Source organism: Callorhinchus milii, unplaced genomic scaffold (assembly GCF_018977255.1).
Source record: "Callorhinchus milii isolate IMCB2004 unplaced genomic scaffold, IMCB_Cmil_1.0 Scaffold14, whole genome shotgun sequence".
Classification (NCBI taxonomy): domain Eukaryota; kingdom Metazoa; phylum Chordata; class Chondrichthyes; order Chimaeriformes; family Callorhinchidae; genus Callorhinchus; species Callorhinchus milii.
In genome coordinates, this window is record NW_024704755.1 from 17,490,737 (window position 1) to 17,513,526 (window position 22,790).

General features: G+C 52.9%; 1 protein-coding gene across 1 annotated transcript in view; it reads right to left on the reverse strand.

Annotated features, from left to right (window-relative positions):
- The window catches only part of LOC103191034 (hydrocephalus-inducing protein-like), an 85,373-nt gene that overhangs the window by 41,226 nt on the left and 21,357 nt on the right, over positions 1-22,790 (reverse strand). Inside the window, exons 6-8 of the mRNA XM_042340433.1 lie at positions 16,969-17,170; positions 10,528-10,711; positions 4,630-4,729 (exon numbers count right to left, since the gene is read on the reverse strand). Of these exons, the coding sequence (XP_042196367.1) occupies positions 4,630-4,729; positions 10,528-10,711; positions 16,969-17,170 (486 nt within the window). The remainder of the gene's footprint in view (positions 1-4,629; positions 4,730-10,527; positions 10,712-16,968; positions 17,171-22,790) is intronic.

Sequence of the window (22,790 nt, forward strand, 5' to 3'; positions counted from 1 at the left end):
TGATGTGGTCCCGAAGCCTGGTGCGGGACAGTACACGAGCTGCAGAGTTCTGAATGACCTGCAGTGTGGAGGGAGGTGCCGGGAAGGCCGGCGAGGAGAGAGTTCCCATAGTCCAGCCTTGAGGTGACAAAGGCGTGAACCAGGGTTTCAGCAGCGTGAGGGGTGAGGTAATGCCGTAGTCTGGCGATGTTCCGGAGGTGATGGAAGGCGGTGCCAGTTGTGGTGCGGATGTGAGGGAGAAAGGACAGCTCAGGGTCGAACAAAACGCCGAGGTTCCTGATGGCTTTGAGAGGTGGAGAGTGCGGAGCTGATGGTGTCAGCGCCTGAGGTGCGGAGGCGCTGACGTGAGCCAATCAGGAGGGCCTCGGTTTTTCGCATGTTGAGCTGAAGAAAGTTGTCTCTCGTCCAGGACTCGATGTCGGACAGACAGCTGTCAGGACATCGGTGGTCGTGGAGTTGAGAGTAGAGGAGGAAAGGTAGAGTTGGGTGTCATCCGCATACATGTGGAAGTTAACCCCATGTTTGCGGATGATGTCACCGAGGGGGAGCATATAGAGGGTGAAGAGGAGGGGACCGAGGACAGAGCCCTGAGGGACACCACATGAGACAGTGGAGGAGAAGCCATTCGTTGAGACGAAGTGAAGACGGTGGGAAAGGTAAGAGCTAAACCATTCAAGTTAACTCACTTTCCTCTCTCCATAGATGCTGCCTGACCTGCTGAGTGTTCCCAACACTTCTGTTTGTGTTATTGAAACAGAGAGTCTCACACCCACACGACACGGAGTGGGCGCTGATGTTTGTGAGTTCCTGTTTGGATCAGTCACTGTCTCTGCTCATGTGTCTTGCTGCAGAGAGCACTATGCATGTAGTCGGTGCTGGGTTTAGTGGGGAGGTTTGTGATGCCGGCCAGAAAAGTAATTCATTATCTGACCCCGATCCTTTCACTCTCAAAGCAAAGTGGAATCCCGTAATGTTCCCACACACCGATAGGCTGTGCTGCTGTTTGTCTCTGCACAACCCCCTGTCTAAGCGCGCTCCCCACACCCTCAAATATGGCTTCAAACAATTCGGGATCTGCGTGGCTGAAGTGTTAATGGAGGATTTTACAGACAATGTCCAGGATCCCGCTGACATTCCCCCAAATAAAATCGCTTGTTCACTCCTTGGCTGTTTGTGGGAGCCTGGTGTGTGCAACTCTGCTGCCGCGCTCAACCACAAATACACAGTCACTCCAGTATATCCTATAAAATGTTTTAAGGCATCCTCCTGATGTGAACAGAACTATTTAAATGCAGCAATTGTATCATTATTATTATTAATAATAATTCAAAGCCAAGAAAGCAACCGATAAGCAAACACACAGTGTGACCTGTACCTGCCAACACATCTGTCACTGCCTTTCACGCACTAACACAACAACAAGGGCTTGTTTGTTCCATCAAATGGTGAATAGCTGACAGCATCTGATGTCAAATCAGCAGTTTAGAGGTTGACAATGCTGCTCTGGATTCAGTTTTAGGCAATCAATAAATGAATCAATTCTGGTTTTGGACAACCTTTAAACAAACACAAGGGCAACGCTTCTGAATGAACTGAAGGAGGCGATGAAATATAGGCACGAACAATCCCATTTATAAACAGGAAATAAAGGAAAACAGTGATCATCCAGAAACCCATCACCGCAATCAGCCGGGTGTCTGACACATCAGAAAAACCATCACTGTGCTTAAGAGACCCCAAACCAGTCTGAGAGCTCCATGTTTGCCATCCATGCATGGAAATTCCTGCATTGGGAATGGAATACGCTCTCTCTCTCTGGAGGGATACATCCTGCTTCCCTAATACCGGAAAGTATTAGGTGCAAGTTGGCAAAAGCCAAGGCTTGAGGATCCCAGAGTTTGCGTTGGGGTAACTGCTGGAGTCTAAACAGCTAAAAACCATTGAAAACACTATCTGGGAAACGTTCCCACTGCTTTAAGGCTTTGGCAAGCAGGAGCTGAGTGGAAGGATTCCCAGCCTGGCTGTGCTGTCATCAGCAGTGCGCTGGAGTACTGCAGACCCGCCTGGCTCAGGAACCAGCCTGAAGACCATGACAGCGGGTGGGCTCAGTTCTGATCTTAGTGAGATCTCAGTGGTTAGAGCACTCGCCTTGCAAGCGAGAGACCTGGGTTCGATTCCCGGCAGGGCAAAACCTTGGGAAGTTTCCTTACTCCACACACCTGATAATAATCCCTCAAGAGAAAAACAATAATAAATTGGTCACTTAATTCCACGGCTGTTGGGTTTCACCCACAAATATATGGACAATTCACTTTACAGCATATTTTGTGAAGCGCTTTGAGACGTCTAGAAGATGTGATGTCTAAACAACGTGATAAGGCGCTATATCAAGTGCAAAGATTATTATTATTATTATCTTCCACTGCCAGGGAGGGGGCCAGCTCAGCCCAGAGACCCCCCACCCCCTTTCCCAGAAAAGGAGAGTGAAGAAACACTCAGGACTGACATTGAATGGCAGGTGTTTACAGTGCGATAGCCTCACTGACAGTAACACAGGCAGGATAGGGCACTATAAACAGCCACACACAATGAGATTATTTTCGGACACGAGGCAGACCCCAGCCCCCAGTTCCACAGAGAGGGAAAGCCATGGGCTTGGCTCCAGGCCCCAGACTGGCTGTGCAAATAAATAATAACAATAATCCTTGCATTTGATATAGCGCCTTATCACGTTGTTTAGATATCTCAAAGCGCTTCACAGGATATACTGTAAAGTGAATTGACTGTATATTTGTGGGCGAAACACGGCAGCCAATTGCGCACAGCAATGTCCCACAAACAGTCGTGGATTGAGTGACCAATTTATTTATATTGAAGGGATTATTAGCCCCGGAAAAGCGATCCAGCAATCAACTAACAACTGGGTTCATACTTACTGCCGGGTAAACAGAGGTGTTGTGGAGTAAGGAAACTTGCCTAAGGTTTTGCCCTGCAGAGGCCAGGGGAGAGAGAGTTTCTGACTCAGAGGCGAGTGACTGAGCCAGGCTGACACCTGCCTTTGTGCATCGACTAACAACCGGGATCCTATTTACTGTTGGTAAACAGATGTGTCTGTGGAGCGAGGAAATTTGCCTAAAGTTTTGCCCTGCCTGGGAACCAAACCCAGGTCCTCTCATTTGCGAGGCGAGTGCTCTAACCACTGAGCTACAGGCAAACCCAGCAGCTAATCTGTGTCCACAACATCCGGCACATAACACGTGGAGCTGATTTGCCTTAGATGGATCTGGCTGTGACAGCTGGTGTGGTGACCTCTCCCTTGGCAGTCACCCAGGGTCGCTGTGTGACAGGGAGCAGAGGTGGCAGTGCAGGTACATGAGGCATCGAGTGGAAAGGGCTTTGAGGATTTATACAAATATAAAGTAAAGCAACAATGCTGAGTCTATACAAACAATGGTGAGGCCACAGCTGGAGCACTGCCCTCACTGCTGGGGGAGGATATAGGGTGCGGAGGAGGTTTACGAGAATGATCTGAGGGCTGAGAGACGTTGTGGGGGGGGCGGTCTGACGTTGTGGGGTCTGAGGGTAAATAAGGAGAAGCTATTTCTGCTGATTGAGGAGTTAGATGTTGCTTTAATTATTTCATTGGCAATTGATATTGACAATGCGAAGCAAGTATAACAGGATTCTGGGGCAGTGACTGGGCGGACTGTGGAAGTGTAAGGTTTAAATAAAGAATCTAGTGAATCCAAACTGTGTTTGGGATTTACAAACATTCCATCAGTGACAGGGCAGTGCTGGTAAATAGACTCAAAAATAATGACCAGAAGGAGATCTTAAGAGAAACATTTTTCACACAGAGAGTTGTTGAGGTGGGAATGTCCCCCCAGTCAGGTGGTGGAGGAAGAGTCCATGGTGGGGTTTGAGGGGAAAGTAGATGGTGTATGAAGGCTGGAGGCTTGAAGGGGTGTGGGAATAGATAGGGCAGGGCAGTGCCCTGAGAGCCGGTATGGACCCGATGAGCTGAATGATCGCCTTCTACGCTGTAAATGTCTATGATTCTATGAAACCCCAAGTTGGGTTGTTGAACCTGCAGTTATCAGCTGACCCACCAATGCAGTGCTGGGGGGTGTTGAATTGTCCTGGCCTCAAATCCCCCACATACCATTGGCCATTCATTTCATGGCTGTTTATGGGACGTTGCTGTGCACCAATTTGCCAACAAAATACACAGTCACTACACTTTACAGAATATCTGATCGTGTGATAAGGCAAATATCAAACACCAAGGGCTGCTATAATGAAAGTTCTTGAGTTTCAACACAAAGTGAGTGTGTTATCAATGTAAGGTTTCCTTACACTGTGTGTCCGTACCTCCACGATGGGCTTAGCAGAGACCTCGCGCTCACACACAGCAATCTGGCGTCTTATGTTGGCACTCAATGTCATTATAACTGCACTGATAGCTGCTGGTCAGTGCGCAGTCTCCCCACTCTGTATTAACCAATCCACTTGGCGCTAATGCCTACTTTATCCCCTGGAGACTGACTGGCTGGAAATCTTTGCTGGATGTCAAATGCTCCATTAGATTCGCTCCCTCCCTCCTCCTCCGCTCTGGGACTTGGCTCTTACCTGTGATATCACAGAACACAGTCAGTTGATAAACTTTAACCTCTCGAGGTTTAAAGATGACATTTATTTCTGCCGTGGAATTTGCCCAAACGTCTCCTTCCTGCAAATCCAGCACAAAACAAACTCTGTAACCCTCTGTAATAACAGTAATAATAACAACCCTTGCCTTTGATACAGCACCTCATCATGTCAATGAGACGTCTCAAAGAGCTTCTCAGAATATACCGTCAAGTTAAATGGCTGTTTTGTGGACAAAACATGTCAGCCAATTGTTCACAGTGATGTTCCATAAACAGTCACAGATTGATTGACCATATAATTATTTTTGTGGAGGAATGATTCCCCCCAGAAAGCGATCCGCAGATCGACTAATTACCCTCTGGGTAAAGAAAAGCTTCCTGGTGTCTCCACTTGTTTTACTGTTCTTGTCACAATCCTAGATCTGGGTTTATCTTTTTTCAGTCTCATTATAATGTCCGCTCTGAATCAACACTGAAGAGCCTGAGTTTGTCTGATCGTTGCTCACAGCTCATTCCTCTAACACTGGGGATCAGCCTGGTTGCTCTCCTCTGCACTGTCTCTATGGCCTGGGCGGCCCCCAATGGGCTCTGCCGTAAGGGTCAGAACAGCGTGCAGGACTCAAGGTGCAAGGGCTCAACGTTTGGAAGGGAGAGAAGGGATTTGAATGTAAGGAACCGCAGGTCAGGCAGCATCTATGGAGAGAAAAAAGTAACTCAACGTTTCAGGTCGATGACCTTGTGTTACTGGTATAAAAACAGAAGTCGCTGGGAACACTCAGCAGGTCAGGCAACATCTATGGAGAGAAGAGATTTGAATGTAAGGACCCGGAAGGGTCAAATCCCTTCTCTCCATAGATGCTGCGTGTTCTGCTTCTGGTGTCTAAACACTGTGGCGTTTACAGCTGCTCAGCTCGAGGTTGGCTGCAGCATTCGACAAGAGTCAGCAATTATAACCAGTCGAGAGCGGCAAACTGTTTAAAGAGCTGACTGGCGAAATCTATCCTTCCTCTGCCACACAATCCCAGCACGGTTTGTGCTGAGAGGGAAGGTCAGTGAGCAGCCACAGTCAGTCTGGACACAGCCCACTGTGGAGTGGAAGGTTTCTCTCCCAAAGCCTTGGCACAGAGAGCAAAAACAAGACAGTAAGATGAGCTGTGTGGTAGGCAGCACTCCTCACCCACCAGCCCCCCAGCTCCCCAGCCCCCCACCCCTCCAGCTCCCCAGCCTCCCAGCCCCCCAGCCTCCCAGCCCCCCGCCCCCCCAGCCCCCAGCTCCCCAGCCCTCCAGCCCCCCAGCTCCCCAGCCCCCACCCCCCAGCCCCCGCCCCCCCAGCCCCCAGCTCCCCACCCCTCCAGCCCCCCAGCCCCCCAGCTCCCCAGCCCCCCAGCCCCCCAGCCCTCCAGCCTCCCAGCCTCCCAGCCCCCCAGCCCTCCAGCCCCCCACCCCTCCAGCTCCCCAGCCCCCAGCCCCCCAGCCTCCCAGCCCCCCAGCCCCCCAGCCTCCCAGCCCCCAGCCCCCAGCCTCCCAGCCCCCCAGCCCCCCGCCCCCGCCCCCAGCCTCCCAGCCCCCCCAGCCCCCCCGCCCCCCCCAGCCTCCCAGCCCCCCAGCCCCCCAGCCTCCCAGCTCCCAGCCCCCCAGCCCCCACCCCTCCAGCTCCCCAGCCTCCCAGCCCCCCGCCCCCCCAGCCCCCAGCTCCCCAGCCCCCCACACCTCCAGCTCCCCAGCCTCCCAGCTCCCCAGCCTCCCAGGCCCCCAGCTCCCCAGCCTCCCAGCTCCCCAGCCCCCCAGCCCCCCGCCCCCCCAGCTCCCCAGCCTCCAGCCCCCCAGCCCCCCAGCCTCCCAGCTCCCCAGCCTCCCAGCCCCCCGCCCCCCCAGCCTCCCAGCCCCCCGCCCCCCCAGCCTCCCAGCCCCCCAGCCCCCCACCCCTCCAGCTCCCCAGCCTCCCAGCCCCCAGCCTCCCAGCCCCCACCCCTCCAGCTCCCCAGCCCCCACCCCTCCAGCTCCCCAGCCTCCCAGCCCCCAGCCTCCCAGCCCCCACCCTCCAGCTCCCCAGCCTCCCAGCCCCCAGCCCCCCAGCCTCCCAGCCCCCCAGCTCCCAGCCCCCCAGCCCCCAGCCTCCCAGCCCCCAGCTCCCAGCCCTCCAGCTCCCCAGCCTCCCAGCCCTCCAGCTCCCCAGCCTCCCAGCCCCCCACCCCTCCAGCTCCCCAGCCCCCAGCCCCCCACCCCTCCAGCTCCCCAGCCCCTCGCTCCCCAGCCCCCCGCCCCCCAGCCCCCCGCCCCCCCAGCCTCCCAGCCCCCCACCCCTCCAGCTCCCCAGCCCCCCAGCCTCCCAGCCCCCCAGCCTCCCAGCCCCAGCCCCCCACCCCTCCAGCTCCCCAGCCTCCCAGCCTCGCAGCCCCCAGCCCCCCAGCCTCCCAGCCCCCCACCCCTCCAGCTCCCCAGCCCCCCAGCTCCCCAGCCCCCCAGCCTCCCAGCCCCAGCCTCCCAGCCTCCCAGCCCCCCAGCCTCCCAGCCTCCCAGCCTCCCAGCCCCCCACCCCTCCAGCTCCCCAGCCCCCACCCCTCCAGCCCCCCAGCTCCCAGCCCCCAGCCCCAGCCCCCCAGCTCCCAGCTCCCAGCCCCCCAGCTCCCAGCCCCCAGCTCCCCAGCCCCCACCCCTCCAGCTCCCCAGCCTCCCAGCCCCCCAGCTCCCAGCCCCCCAACTCCCAGCCCCCCAGCCCCCAGCTCCCCAGCCTCCCAGCCCCCCAGCTCCCCAGCCCCCACCCCTCCAGCTCCCCAGCCTCCCAGCCCCCCAGCCCCCCACCAGCTCCCCAGCCTCCCAGCCCCCAGCCTCCCAGCTCCCCAGCCTCCCAGCCCCCAGCCCCCAGCCTCCCAGCCCCCCAGCCTCCCAGCCCCCCAGCCTCCCAGCCCCCCGCCCCCCCAGCCCCAGCTCCCCAGCCCCCCACCCCTCCAGCTCCCCAGCCTCCCAGCCCCCCAGCCTCCCAGCCTCCCAGCCCCCCAGCTCCCCAGCCCCCCACCCCTCCAGCTCCCCAGCCTCCCCAGCCCCCAGCCCCCAGCCCCACCTCCCCAGCCTCCCAGCCCCCCACCCCTCCAGCCTCCCAGCCTCCCAGCCCCCCAGCTCCCCAGACCCCCACCCCTCCAGCCCCCAGCTCCCCAGCCTCCCAGCCCCCAGCTCCCAGCCCCCCAACTCCCAGCCCCCAGCCTCCCAGCCCCCCAGCTCCCAGCTCCCCAGCCCCCCCACCCCTCCAGCCCCCAGCTCCCCAGCCCCCACCCCTCCAGCTCCCCAGCCCCCCACCCCTCCAGCTCCCCAGACCTCCAGCTCCCCAGCCTCCCAGCCCCCCGCCCCCCCAGCCCCCAGCTCCCCAGCCTCCCAGCTCCCCAGCCTCCCAGCCCCCCAGCTCCCCAGCCCCCCACCCCTCCAGCTCCCCAGCCTCCCAGCCCCCCAGCCTCCCAGCCCCCGCCCCCCCAGCCCCCAGCTCCCCAGCCTCCCAGCCCCCCGCCCCCCCAGCCCCCAGCTCCCCAGCCCCCGAACCCCAGCTCCCAAGCCCCCCAGCTCCCAGCCCCCAGCTCCCAGCCCCCCAGCCCCCCAGCCCCCCAGCTCCCAGCCCCCCACCCTCCAGCCTCCCAGCCCCCAGCTCCCCAGCCTCCGAGCCCCCCGCCCCCCCAGCCCCCCGCCCCCCCAGCTCCCCAGCTCCCCAGCCCCCAGCTCCCCAGCCCCCGAACCCCAGCTCCCAGCCCCCCAGCTCCCAGCCCCCCAGCTCCGGGCCCCCAGCTCCCCAGCCTCCCAGCCCCCCAGCTCCGGGCCCCCAGCTCCCCAGCCTCCCAGCTCCCCAGCTCCCCAGCTCCCCAGCCTCCCAGCCCCCCGCCCCCCCAGCTCCCCAGCCCCCGAACCCCAGCTCCCAGCCCCCCAGCTCCCAGCCCTCCAGCTCCCCAACCCCCAGCTCCCCAGCCCCCCAGCTCCCCAGCCTCCCAGCCCCCAGCCTCCCAGCTCCCCAGCCCCCCGCCCCCCGCCCCCCCACCCCCCCAGCCCCCCAGCTCCCCAGCCCCGAACCCCAGCTCCCAGCCCCCCAGCCCCCCGCCCCCCAGCCCCCCGCCCCCCCAGCCCCCAGCTCCCCACCCCCCAGCCCCCCAGCTCCCCAGCCCCCGAACCCCAGCTCCCAGCCCCCCAGCCCCCCAGCTCACAGCCCCCCAGCTCCCAGCCCCCCAGCTCCCCAGCTCCCCAGCCCCCAGCTCCCCAGCCCCCAGCCCCCCGCCCCCAGCTCCCCAGCCCCCACCCCCCAGCCCCCGAACCCCAGCTCCCAGCCCCCCCGCTCCCCAGCCCCCAGCCCCCAGCCCCCAGCTCCCCAGCCTCCCCAGCCCCCCAGCTCCCCAGCCTCCCAGCCTCCCAGCCCCCAGCCTCCCAGCCCCCCAGCTCCCCAGCCTCCCAGTCCCCCAGCTCCCCAGCCTCCCAGCCCCCAGCTCCCCAGCCCCAGACCCTCAGCCCCCCAGCCCCCAGACCCCCAGCTCCCCAGCCCCCGAACCCCAGCTCCCCAGACCCCAGACCCCCAGCTCCCCAGCCCCCGAACCCCAGCTCCCAGCCCCGCAGCCCCCCAGCTCCCAGGCCCCCAGCCCCCAGCTCCCAGATCCCCAGATCCCCAGCCCCCCAGCCTCCCAGCTCCCCAGCCCCCCAGACCCCCAGCCCCCCAGCTCCCCAGACGCCCAGCTCCCCAGCCCCCCAGCTCCCAGCTCCCCAGCTCCCCAGCCCCCAGACCCCCAGCTCCGCAGCTCCCCAGCCCCCCAGCCCCCCAGCTCCCCCAGCTCCCCAGCCCCCCAGCCCCCCGCCCCCAGCTCCCCAGCCTCCCAGCCCCCCAGCCCCCCGCCCCCAGCTCCCCAGCTCCCCAGCCCCCCAGCTCAGTGATGTCCCTGAATATTAAGCGTTTGCGTCAGCAGTTAAACTCCTGCATTATGGAGTCCTGTAAGATGTGTGATTAGAGCACTCGTCTCACAACCTGGGTTTGATTCCCGGGCAGGGCGAAACCTTAGGCAAGTTTCCTTACTCCACACACAGGCCTCTGTTTACGCAGCAGTAAATAGGAACCTGGTTGTTAGTCGTTGGAGAATCTCTTTCCCGGGGGTAATAATCTCTTCAAAATAAATAAATAATAATAATAATTTGGTCACTCAATCCACGACTGTTTGTGGGGACGCTGCTGTGTGCAATTGGCTTCCCCGTTTCGCCCACAAAATACACCGTCAATTCACTTTACAGTCAGCCCAGGGCTCTGATAGTTTTGGCCAATAATAATAATAATTCTTGCATTTGATATAGCGCCTTATCACGTCTTCAAGACGTCTCAAAGCGCTTCACAGAATATTTTGTAAAGTGAATTGACTGTATATTTGTAGGCGAAACATGGCAGCCAATTGCACACAGCAGCGTCCCACAAACAGCCGTGGATTGAAATTACCAAATTATTATTACTATTATCTATAATATTTATATTATTTTCAGTGATGATCCAGCCACTTCACCAAACACAATATCTTGTGGCCTGATACAACCATGTCAGCTAACGTGTCAGTGAGTAATGATCTGCGGAGTGAGAGATGGGATCCCTGTCACTGTGGGACAAACCCCTTCACCCTCCCCCAGATACCCTCCCCCTCCTCCCAGATACTCTCCCCCAGATACCCTCTCCCACAGATACCCTCCCCTCAGATACCCTCCCCCTCCTCCCAGATACCTTCCCCCAGATACCCTCCCCCCAGATAGCCACTCCCTTCAGATATGCTCCCCATCTTCCCAGACGCTCTCCCCCAGATACCCTCCCCTGATATCCCCTCTCCCCAGATACCCTCCCCAGAGGAACCAGAGCGCTGGCTGATGGGGAAGCACTGACCACTGGTTCGATGATAATCGTCTGATCAGAGAAGATAAGCGAATCCTCCTCAGCCGCACGTTGGCGATTCTGGAAGGTTCTGGACAGGATGGAAATCTGGTCCCTGACGGAGGGATCTCCAGAACATTCTGCCAGGAAACGCTCCATCTCCTCCTCTTTGTCATTGTTCAGACTAGAAAAAAAACTGGAGAGAAATAGGGAGTCATCAGCCAGGGAGAGAGACAGAGAGAGGGAGAGGGACAGAGAGGGAGAGAGACAGAGGGACAGAGAGAGAGTTACAGTGCTGGTGAGAAAACAACACACAGACAAAGAAAGAGAGACAGTGAGACAGGCAGACACACAGGCAGACAAACAGACGCACAGCCAGACAGACAGACAGACAGACAGACACAAAGAGACAGACAGACAGACAGACACAAAGAGACAGACAGACAGACAGACACAAAGAGACAGACAGACAGACACAAAGAGACAGACAGACAGACAGACATAAAGAGACAGACAGACACAAGAACAGACGCACAGACAGACACACAAACACAGACAGACAGGCTCGTGTACCGTGTACCATGTCAGGGTACAAAACTGGCTCAGCAACAGGATTCCCACCCACAACCCACAAGGGAGGGTATGTATTACACTGTGTATATGGCCTGTGATTGAAGGGGGTAAATTCAGAACAAATCTGCGGAAACACTACATCACTGAGCGAGGAGTAAACGTATGGAACAGACTCCCGAGGGAGACAGACCGTGGAGGGAGACAGATCGTGGAGGGAGGGAGACCGTGGAGGGAGACAGACCGTGGAGGGAGAGAGACCGTGGAGGTAGACAGACCGTGGAGGCAGAAAATGTTGGTTGTTTCAAGAACAAATGAGATTGATTTCTGCTAAAAAATAATATCTGGGGCTAATACCGTGTATAGTTTGGGATGTGATAAACGGCTATATCAAATGCAAGGATTATTATTATTATAAATTGTTATATTTCAGAGTGTGTGTATTGCAGTGAATTACACACTCACTCCCCCTCGTGTATGGCTCACTATTATTATTTCTATATGTCTGTATTATCACACTGTGTTATACTGTATTACAGTTACAATGTTACGTTAGAACATATTTATCACATGCCTGTGCATAAGGTTCAGTTTGTGTATGTTTGTGTACGTTTGTGTTTTTTTGTATGTTTGTGCATCGATGTGTGTGTACACGAGCGCTAACAATGTGCAGACTGCCTGGGTACCTAATTATACTAATTACTAATAATAGTAATCCTTACATTCAACACAGCGCCTTATCACGTCTTCGCAACATCTCAAAGTGCTTCACAGGATACACTGTAAAGTGTAGTGACTGTATATTTGTATATTTGCGGGCGAAACGTGGCAGCCAATTGTGCACAGCAGCGTCCCACAACAGTCACGGATTGAAGTGACCAATTTATTATTATTTTATTTATTATTATTATTGAAGGGATTATTATCGCGGGAAAAACAATCAACCAACCAACTAACAACCGGGTTCCTACTTACTGCCAGGTAAACAGAGGCATGTGCCCAATGTTTCGCCCTGACCCACCCGGGAATAGAACCCAGGTCCTCTCGCTTGCGAGGCGAGTGCTCTAAACACTGAGCTAAAGGACTCCACGCTAACAATGTGCATCACCATGAGCACATGGTGTGTGTCAGACTGCCTGAGTACTTGTCCAGTACACAATGAGACGCGCGGTTACAGTCAGTGTGTGGGGACTAATCGCCGAGGCCTAACACAATGCTGCTGAACACATGCTGTCCTGCCCTGAGAGGCCGCCTCACACTGATGATGTCCACACGCCCCAGCACGCCGAGAGCGAGAGAGACCCAGCCAGCCAGCCCTTCGAGCCCCGCCCCGGCTCAGCATCACGTACCTGCTAAAAGCTTTTGCTATCGTTTAGCGCACAGCTGCTCAATTACAGCTAATGAAGCTGTGGAGACTAGGTCTGAACTGCCCATATGTTTGGAATGGAACAAAGTTGGAAATAACGCTCAATGCCAGGGACACAGACAACTTGCTCTCCACATATTGTTTTTTTCTCAGATAACTTTGTGACGTGCCTGGCAATGGACCATCAGGAACAAGCCTGTGACGGTTTCTGGTCCGATTCCTGAGCAAGTCAGGTCCACAGACTTCCAGGGCACTCACTGCTGATGGCGGCCCACCCCAGCCCGGCTCATCAGCAGGACCTGGAAGGGCTGACCAGTCACTGGGGGCCAGGAATCTTCCCCCTCAGCTCCTGTTAACCCTACAGCCAAACCCCTACGGAATAGAGTGGTCTTAGCTTGCCAGGCAATGCTCTCAGTGGCAAGCTATGCGGTTTTAGCTGGTTAGACTCCAGCAATCCCTCCATCGGTGGCCGAGCCTTCAGCCACTACGCCCCGAAACTCTGGAACCCTCTCCCTCTATCCCTCCGCCTTGCCCCCTCCCTCCCCAGCTTCAGGTCGCACCTGAAGGCTTTCCTCTTTCACAATGCCTGCGGTCACCTTCCCCTCCCCCCAGCTTGGCAATGTGCTTCATCACTGTCAAGCGCTTTGGGACGCTACCCTGCTTGAGGGATGCTGTGTAAATGCAAGTTGTTCTTGTTGTCCCACAGAGGCTGTTACAGCACATAACAGTATAACTCAACTCCAACTTCAGAAACAACCATTGAAAGGTCCAGATTGTGGGCCTGTCATTAGTGGCTCAACTTTGCTAATTGCACACTGGTCTTTAGCTGTTCAGAGATGTACACAGTGTGGATCACCGCCCACAGCATATGTTTCTCACACTTCAACACAATTAACAAAGCTGCGAAAATTAGCCTGGTCTCTTCGGATTCTGTGCGCCTCCGACACCATTCCCTCCAACAATCTGTCCACACGTACTCCCTCCAGCATTCTCTGTGTGGCCGTCACACCGTTAGTCCATGCCTCTTCCACAGCTCCAATACAGTCACTTCTATAATACACGGCAGCTCCCCATAACCCTGCAGCCAATAACTGTGGGTGGTCCTAGCTGGACAAGCAGCAGGAAAGTTTGACAGACAGTGCTCTCAATGGCAAGCTATGTGGGTTTAGCTGGTTAGACTCCAGATGTTATCCCATCGCAAACTCTGGGCCCCCAAGCCTTGACTCTTGTCAACCTGCACCTAATACTTTCTGGAATTAGGTAAACAGGATATGTCCCTCCAGGGAAAGAGAGAGAGAGAGAGAGCATTCCATTCCAACAATCTATCTCTGGGATTTCCATGTGTAGGTGGGATACATGGAAATCTCAGCTTGGTTTGCAGACTCTTAAGCAGGAGATGGGTTTCCGCATGTGTCAGACACCCGGCTGGGCAAAACAAAACACAAAATGGCTCCAGACCTAACTAAAATACTGTTCAATCAGGTGTTACCCTCACACTATAGTACACAGTGTGCCCAAACCCCACTCTCTCTCTCTCTCCCCCTCTCTCTCACTATGACTTTTTCTATTTCTAGGTCTATTTCTCGCTGGGAGTGAGGAAGATAGTGGCCACACTTGAGAATTTGTGGAGTCCTGTAGCTCAGTGGTTAGAGCATTCGCTTTGCGTGAGAGACCTGAGTTCAATTCCAGGCAGAGGGCGAAACCTTGGGCAAGTTTCCTTACTCCACACAGAGCCTAATAATAATCCCTCCAAAACCAAAACAATAATAAATTGGTCATTTTCAATCTACGACTGTTTGTGGGACATTGTTGTGCGCAATTGGCTGCCGCGTTCGCCCACAAATATGCAGTCAATTCAGTGTGTTCTGTGAAGCGCTTTGGGATGTTCTCCCGACGTGAAAAGCACTATATCAAATGCAAGGATTATTATTATTATTATTATTATTAATAGCAGTTTGCTGACCAGAAGCTGATCAGTAAAGCTCTCTGATACCAGCCCCGTACAGCACCACTCCTCCCCAATGCTGAGCCCAACTGTAGCCTAGATTGTCAGCCCATCTCCTGACATGGGCTTTGAGCCAACACCCCACCTGAGTTCACAGCCCCAGTGTCAGAGTTACATTTACAGTTGGGGGGAGCTGTGTAACCAGAGGAGACAGCAAAGGTCCTACACAGAGGGCTTGATGTGTATGTACATGGGCTGGTAACTGGCAAATGGAGTTTAACACAGATAAATGCAATGCAAGACATATAGGATCCCAGACCACGAAACACCGGCCTCCATGGATTGGATAGAACTGGCCGAGGGGGGAAGCTGAGAGCGATCTCGCGGTGTTAGCTGACTAGTGACTCACTGTGTCACACAGTGTGAGGCAGCAATAAACAGGCAAACAGGACACTGGGCTGTGTTCTAAATCAATTGAGTTCAGATCCCCAGACGTGACCCTCAGGCTGTACAGTGTCTGGTCAACACCTTCAATACTGCAGACAGCTCTGGTCACTGGGACATCAGGGGCCGCTCAGGCCATAGAGACAGTGCAGAGGAGAGCAACCAGGCTGATCCCGGTGTTGGAGGAATGAGCTGTGAGCAACGATCAGACAAACTCAGGCTCTTCAGTGTTGAGAGAAAACGACTCAGAGGAGACCTGATAAAGGTGATAAAACCTGATAAATACAAATGGGATTGAGAAACTTATCAAGCCAAGAGAAGGAGGGCTTTTAGGTGTAAAGGGGGCAACTTCAGGACAGACACCAGGAAGTGTTTCTTTACCCAGTGGATAATTAACGACTGGAACAGGGTTACCAGGAAGGGCGGGTTGAGGCCAGGAGACTGGGACTCATTTAAACAGCAGCTCGATGCTCTGCTGGGGGGATGGTAGTGTGGGTGTTCTGGAGAGATGAGATCAGATGGACGAGAGGGTGTTTTTCACCCAAACCGATCTTATGGCCCAGAGGTATTAGTGTGAGCAGCTGAGCGAGGCTGACATGTATAATAATAATAATAATCCTTGTTTTGATTTAGTGCCTTATCACAACTTTGCGATGTCTCAAAGCGCTTCACAGAATATACTGTAAAGTGAATTGACTGTATATTTTGTGGGTAAAACGCAGCAGCCAATTGCACACAGCAGCGTCTCAAAAACTGTTGTGGATTGAGTGACCAAATTATTATTATTTTGAAATTTGTTTTATTTTTTGGAGATTTATTACCCCTGGAAAAGCGATCTGCAATCAACTAACAACCGGATTCCTACTTACTGCTGGGTAAACAGAGGCGTGTATACAATAAACAGGCTTGTATAAACAGAAAGCTTAAAGCAAATGAGGGTAATGCCGTGTCCATGGTGTGAGCACGCAGACAGCAAACACTTATGGCTCATGAGGCCAGCTTTACTCACTAATAAACACAGCATCACCCTCGCTCACATCAAGTGATGTCTGTATCACAGAAAGGACATCTCAATGAATTACACCAGGAGAATCCAATTACAACCTGAACCTAAAGCTCTGATGTCCCCAGTGAAGGCCTGAGATAATGAAAACAATTTCCCTGAACCCTCCACACTATGTTTTAACCAAGGAGCTGTAGGAAGTTAGAAGAAAATAAAGAAACTGTAATATCTAAAATGCCTTCACATCCGGTATTGAGTATTTGTTAAAAGTATTAAATTGCCAACAGGTCTTGGGAAATTCTGGTCTCCTGAGGTCAACAGAGTTGGATAAAATAATAGCAATCTTTACATCTGATACAAGTGTCAGGAAGACGTCTCCAAGCGCTTTGGCAGGAGTCACTCATAGCATGTAGTGACTGTGTATTTGCAGGTGAACGTGGCGGCCAATTTGCACACAGCAATGTCCCACAAACAGCCACAAAGTGAGTGACCGGTTTTATCTGTGGGATTGTCAGGAGAGAGAAACTCCATTCCCTTTTTCAGCAGTGAGTGCCACAGAATCTTCAACATTCACAGCTAATCAGCCAATCACTCATTTCAGTAAGGAGGTAAGAAATTGTTCAATTTAGGTGATTTTTACATCTTTCACGGTTCATAATCCCTGGTTGACAAACAGATCGGATGTCATTTCCCTGTGAAGTTACAATGTTCTTACTGTATGGTGGGAGAATCCAGAACAGAGGGAATCCAGAACAGGGGAATCCAGAACATCATCTTAATATTAGAGCCAGGCCATTTAGGGGTGAAAGCAGGAGGCAGTTTTTCACCCAAAGGGGAGTGAAAATCTGGAACTCCCTCCCCCAAAAGGCTATAGATTATGGCTGGATCCAATCACATTTTCAAGACTGAGGTGGATAGATATTTGTTAGGTCAGGGTATCAAGGGATATGTGGCAAGGGCAGGTAATTGGAGTTAGGTACAGATCAGTCACGATCTTATAGAATGGTGGAATAGGCTCGAGGGGCTGAATGGCCTCCTCCTGTTCCTATGTATCCATGTAGGAAAGGCAGGGCTTCTGCATGTCAGTCAGTCAGTTGGTCAGTCGATCAGTCGGTCACTGCCCACCTCAGTTTCTGTTGCTCCTCCTCTTCCCTGGTTGCAAACTGCTTCCACTGGAAGTGCACCACCACCTCACTCCTGTTACAAATGGACACTGTCCTCTGGTTGGCCAGTGAGACGTAGGTCTTCTCAATCAGCAGCGAGTTCTTATCCAGCCTGACATTGATGTCTGTTGCAGCGCCGTACAAGCTAACATAGATATCCTCACCTGCAACACGGCACAACAGGAGCCAGATAATAATAATACTCACATTTCATACAGTATTTTTCACATCAGGAGCACGGCCCAGAGTGCTTCACAGGAGTTGCTGTAAAGTGGAGTGACTGTAGGCAAAAGCGTAAGCTAATTTGCACACAGCAACATCCCACAAACAGCTTATCTGGGTGAATGTTGGCCAGGACACCGGGACACCTTCTCTATTCGAATAGTACCGTGGGATCTTTAACATCCACTTGAACAGGCAGACATGTCATTTAAGGACAGCACCTCTAACAACTCAGCACATCCCCAGCGCTGCATTGGAGTGTCAGACTAGAGTATGTTAGTTCCAAGTCACCCAACGTGGGACTTAAACCCACAATCTTCTGACTCAGAGGCGAGAGAGCTACTGACGGAGCCAGGCTGTCATCTACAGCACTGAAACAATGAGGTGAGGGGGGTTTGTGTGGAGTATAAACATCGGTACGGACCTAGATTGATCTGAAAATTCTCGCTAGCTTCCCTTTCACCTCCCTCTATTCCCATCTCTCAGCTCATCATTTTCTCTGGAATGATTTCAGTCCCTCGGCTCCGTAATTTCTCATCAGTATTCAACACTGGAGATTTATGCAAGGTTAAAAACGAGTTTCTTTCAAATTATACACAAGTGGCCTTGAGGTGCACCACACAGCCTCCCCATTTCTGGCAGATCAGACTGACTTACAGTGACTTGCAGTCAAAAGCAATGAGCTGTAATCTGGAGTGCCATTACTTAAACTGCTGCAGATTGCCCAATAATCACTCCCTCCTCCTCTGAGTATACACCTGCTTCACTATCTTCTGTTCCCATATTTTTCCAGCTTCAGACACTGGCAGAAAAGTCCTGCTGATGAGCCAGGCTGGGCAGTGCCTTAGAATACTGCAGACCCACCTGGCTCAGGAACCAGCCTAGAGACCGTCACAGAGGGGGGGCTCGATTCCCACATTCAGTTGCCAAACATGTCACTTGGAGCCAGTTCAGCCCCGATCATCTCGTCCCCACCCACCCCAGGCAGAGAGTCACGAGTTGAGAAGTGAGTTGAGGAGCATTTTCTCCCCAAGCGCACACTGTCTCTCTTCTGTTCCAATATGTTTAATATGAATACTCCTTACATTTGGTATAGTGCCGTTCGTTGCAGGAGACTGTGCCAGTGCGTTTCACAAGCTATACTGCAAATTGCAATGACCGCGTGTTTTCCGGACAAACGGTGCGCGTGTGACACAGGCAGATGTTTCTGCTCCTTTGAATCCTGTGACCGAGCCAGGCTGCCTAGTCTGTCATCAACACAGCGAAGCCACCTGACTCCCCATTGCCTCGCTCTCAATCGATCTCATTTGAACTCCACTCATCACTTGGCTTCTCTCTCTGCACCTGTTTATTTATTCAGTGCTAATTGTCCTCCTTCATACCATCTACTAGCCAGGGTGCTCAGCAAGACCGTAGCTGTTAAAATAGATGATGAGAGTAATAATAATCCTTGCATTTGATACAGTGCCTTATCATGTCTTTGAGATGTCTCAAAGCGCTTCAAAAAATATACCGTAAAGTGAATTGACTGTATACCCAGATATTATTTTCCAGTAGAAATCTATCTCATTCGTTCTTGAAACAAACAACATTTTCTGCTTCCACTGACTGTCTCCCTAGTGAGGTTGTTCCATATGTTTGCTACTCGCTCAGTGAACTAGTGTTTCCACAGATTTATTCTGAATTTACCCCCTTCAATCGCAGGCAGTGTCCTAGCACAAGATAAAACAGCTTTTCATGGTCTACTTGATCTATTCGCTTCAGAATCTTAAAGACCGTAATCACATCTCCTGCTTCAGAGTCCCCAGCGACACCGCCCACACAGTGCTCAGCCGGCTGTCACCAGCTCTAACCTGCTGGCCGTCAGTACAGTAATGAAGCCTCTACAATGGAACCAGTAAATCTTCAGTGAGGCCACAAGCCACAGCTCCTCAATAACGGGAGTGTGTCCAGGCGGAGGGCAGAGCTGCTCACTGTTTTATTTCCAAATCACTGATGTGTTGGGAAGTGCTGCACTGATGGATCAGTGGCTGAGCCACTTTATCATTTTTACGGGAGTTCAATATTTCATTAATTTGTGTCTATTAAGAGCTGGTGTGTGCACTTGATTGGGAATGTATTTCATCTGGTTCGCTTGAGTTAGAAATGATCTGCGTTTAATCAAAGTTTTGTTGACAGATTCAGAATGTAGCCATAACATTTCGTATAGATTGGAGCTCAGTGTGGATAGGGAAGGGAAAGGCAGCAAACACATGTTTAATTAACTGGTTCCAAGTCAAGGTCTCATGTTTGTAAACTCTACAATAATTGATTTCAGCTTCATCTTGCTCTGTGTGAGAGCCAGCCACACACCTCACACCCCGGCTCAGCCCAGAGGAACCTCACCAGTACTTTAACTGATGAGAAATCTTTACAATTACCATTAATCTATAAAGTTCCAACCACAAAAAATACAGTCAATTCACTTTACAGTATATCCTGTGAAGCGCTTTGAGACGTCTTGAAGATGCGATAAGGTGCTATATCAAATGCAAGGATTATTATTATTAATTCTGTTCCTTTCTTTGAACCCTACCTCTATGAACTCCTAACCCCCTACCATCCTGCTCGCTCCCTCTGCTCAGTCGGCTGCGGCCTGCTTCACGCCCCCGCCTCGCTCACCCCACCATTGGCGGGCAGGTCTTCTGCCACTCTGCCCCCACCCTCTGGAACTGCATCCCGCAGTCCCTCCACCTCATGCCCTCCCTTGCGTCCTTCAAGACCCATCTGAAGACCCTCCTCTTCGACCATGCTTTCGATCTCCCTGCTTCCCCACCTGCCCTCCCCCAGCCCGACCCCGACCCCCAGCTCGGGTCCAGTTCAGCGCCTTGGGACATCCTCCTGACATAAAAAGCGCTTTACACATGTTATTTTGTTGTTTTCATTTGTTAATAATTTCTTGATACAGAATGTACTGATGGGACCTTTTAAGCGTCTCAGCCTTGTTCAGTCAGTCAAAATCTCGCCACCAATTCAAAAGGTTGTGGATTCGAGGCACCACGTCAGGGCTTTCAACTCGGTCTCTACCGACCCTCCATTCGGATGCCATCCTTCAGATAAAATAATAATAATCCTTGCATTCGATATAGCGCCTTATTAAATCATCGAGATGTCTCAAAGTACTTCACAAAATATACTGTAAAGTGTAGTGACTGTGTATTTTGTGGGTGAAGCGCAGAAGCTCAGGTGAAATGTGGGATGTGTGGCTCAAGGCCATCACTTCCCAGCTCACAGTTCAGCCCAAGCCAGTCCCTGCTCAACTCACTCTCAGTCCAGATGTCAAGAAAGAGGCCACACTGCTGAGGCTGGGAGGGAGAGTTTGCTGACTCTGTGTCAGTGGCTGTGGTGGAGTGTGGCAAAGAGGTCAGCAACCAGCGTGATACGACAAGACAAGAAGAGAGGAAACCTGACCAGGCTGCTTCTTCGAATCGGACGCTGGGGCCAGGCAACAACCATCCGTGGAGGTGAAGCTCAAAACTCACACGTGTCACATGTCTAATGACCAACTAGTGACTGTCCTGTGGGGGGGAGGGGAAAGCACAGCCTCCTTTGGAGCTGAACTGACTCCAAGGTGACATGTTTGCAAACTGAATATTGAGTCCCTCGTCTCCTTCAAGGTCAATCTCCAGACCTTTCTCTTTGACCGAGGCTTCAGTCAACATCCTAACCCCACCATAACCCTGCGCTTCACCCCTCCCCTCCCGAATCCAACCCCCAGCTCAAACCCTCTGCCATCCAACACTTCTGGACGTACTCCTGACATGAAAGACGCTGTATAAATGTAATTTGTTGTTGTTGTTGAGTTCCACCCTCTAGTCCGGTTCCTAGCCAGGCGGGTGGGCAGTATTCCAGGGCATTGCTGATGACAGCACATTGGCAGGACTTGGTAGGGCAGGGAATCATACAACTCAGCTCCTGTTAACCCTGCAACCAAAGACCTAATGGGGAGGGTGGTCCTAGCTGGACAAGCAACACTCTCAATGGCAATCTATGCAGTTTTAGCTGGTTAGACTTCATCAGTTACTCCAACACAAACTCTGGGGTCCCCAAGCCTTGGCTCTAGCCAACCTGCGCCTAATACTCTTCGGAATTAAGTAGGCAGGATGTGTCATTCCAGTCAAATGGAAAGCAGACTCTCAGGGGGTTGGTTTGGACACCGAGAAGCACTTTGTTGGGTTTCTGCATGTGTTCCTAACCTAATAGGGCTCTGGCTTGCAGAGTTAATAGGAGCTGAATGGGAGGGTTCCCACTCAAGTCAGTGTGTCAGACCCCGATCGAGCAAAAAAGAGAAGCTTCAGTGCAGAGACAGAACATTGCGGGAATTACACCCGATGCTTGGCTGCTTGTTGATGGGATAATAATAATAATAATTCTTGTATTTGATACAGCGCCTTATCACGTTGTTGAGACGTCTTCAAGCGCTTCACAAAATATATTGTAAAGTGAATTGACTGTATTTTGTGGGTGAAACATGGCAGCCAATTGCGCACAGCAGCGTCCCACAGTCGTGGTTCAATTTTTTTAAAGGGATTATTACCCCTAGAAAGTGACGAGCAACTTGGTTCCTACTTACTGCTCGGTAAAGAGAGGAGTGTGGAGTAGCGAAACTTGCTTTAGGTTTCCCCCGCCCAGGAATCAAAACCCAGGTCCTCTCACTTGCGAGGCGAGCGCTCTAATCAATAAAGTACAGGACTCCACAAATGTGTGGTGACACTGTGAAGCTCCAGCCTGAACCAACACAGAATATTTTGCTGCTCAATAACCTGCCGGATGTCTAGGTTAATGCACCATGTTACAGATCCAGCACAATCCACTGGCTGCAGGCAATAATCAATCCCCCGCTGAGGGGGTTTGTATTGTAAATAGAGTATCATTGCTCTCTCAGTGATGGGGAGATCAGTGATACTGTGTTTAGTCAAGTGGACTCCCAGCCACACAGAAATGTTGCCTGGAATAAAACGTTTGGACTAGCTAAACACATTATTAATAATAATAATAATAATCCTTGCATTTGATATAGTGCTTTTCACGTCGGGAGGACGTCCCAAAGCGCTTCACAGAACACACTGTAAAGTGAATTGACTGTGTATTTGTGGGCGAACGCGGCAGCCAATTGCGCACAGCAATGTCCCACAAACAGTCGTAGATTGAAAATGATCAATTTATTATTGTTTTTGGTTTTTTGGAGGGATTATTATTAGGCTCTGTGTGGAGTAAGGAAACTTGCCCAAGGTTTCGCCCTCTGCCTGGGATTGAACTCAGGTCTCTCGCTTGCAAAGCGAGTGCTCTAACCACTGAGCTACAGGACTCCACATTCTCCTGTCGCTCTATCTCGCTCCATGTTGAACACTCAGCTTTCCAGCCCACACACTCCCTCACTCCGAGTTGGCTTCTCCCAAGACTGAAAAGCTCTAGATTATCTAGTCTTTGCTCATAGCTCATTCCTCCAACAACAACAGCAACAACTAACATTTACACAGCGCCCCTCATGCAGGGCAGCGTCCCAGAGCGCTTGACAGTGAC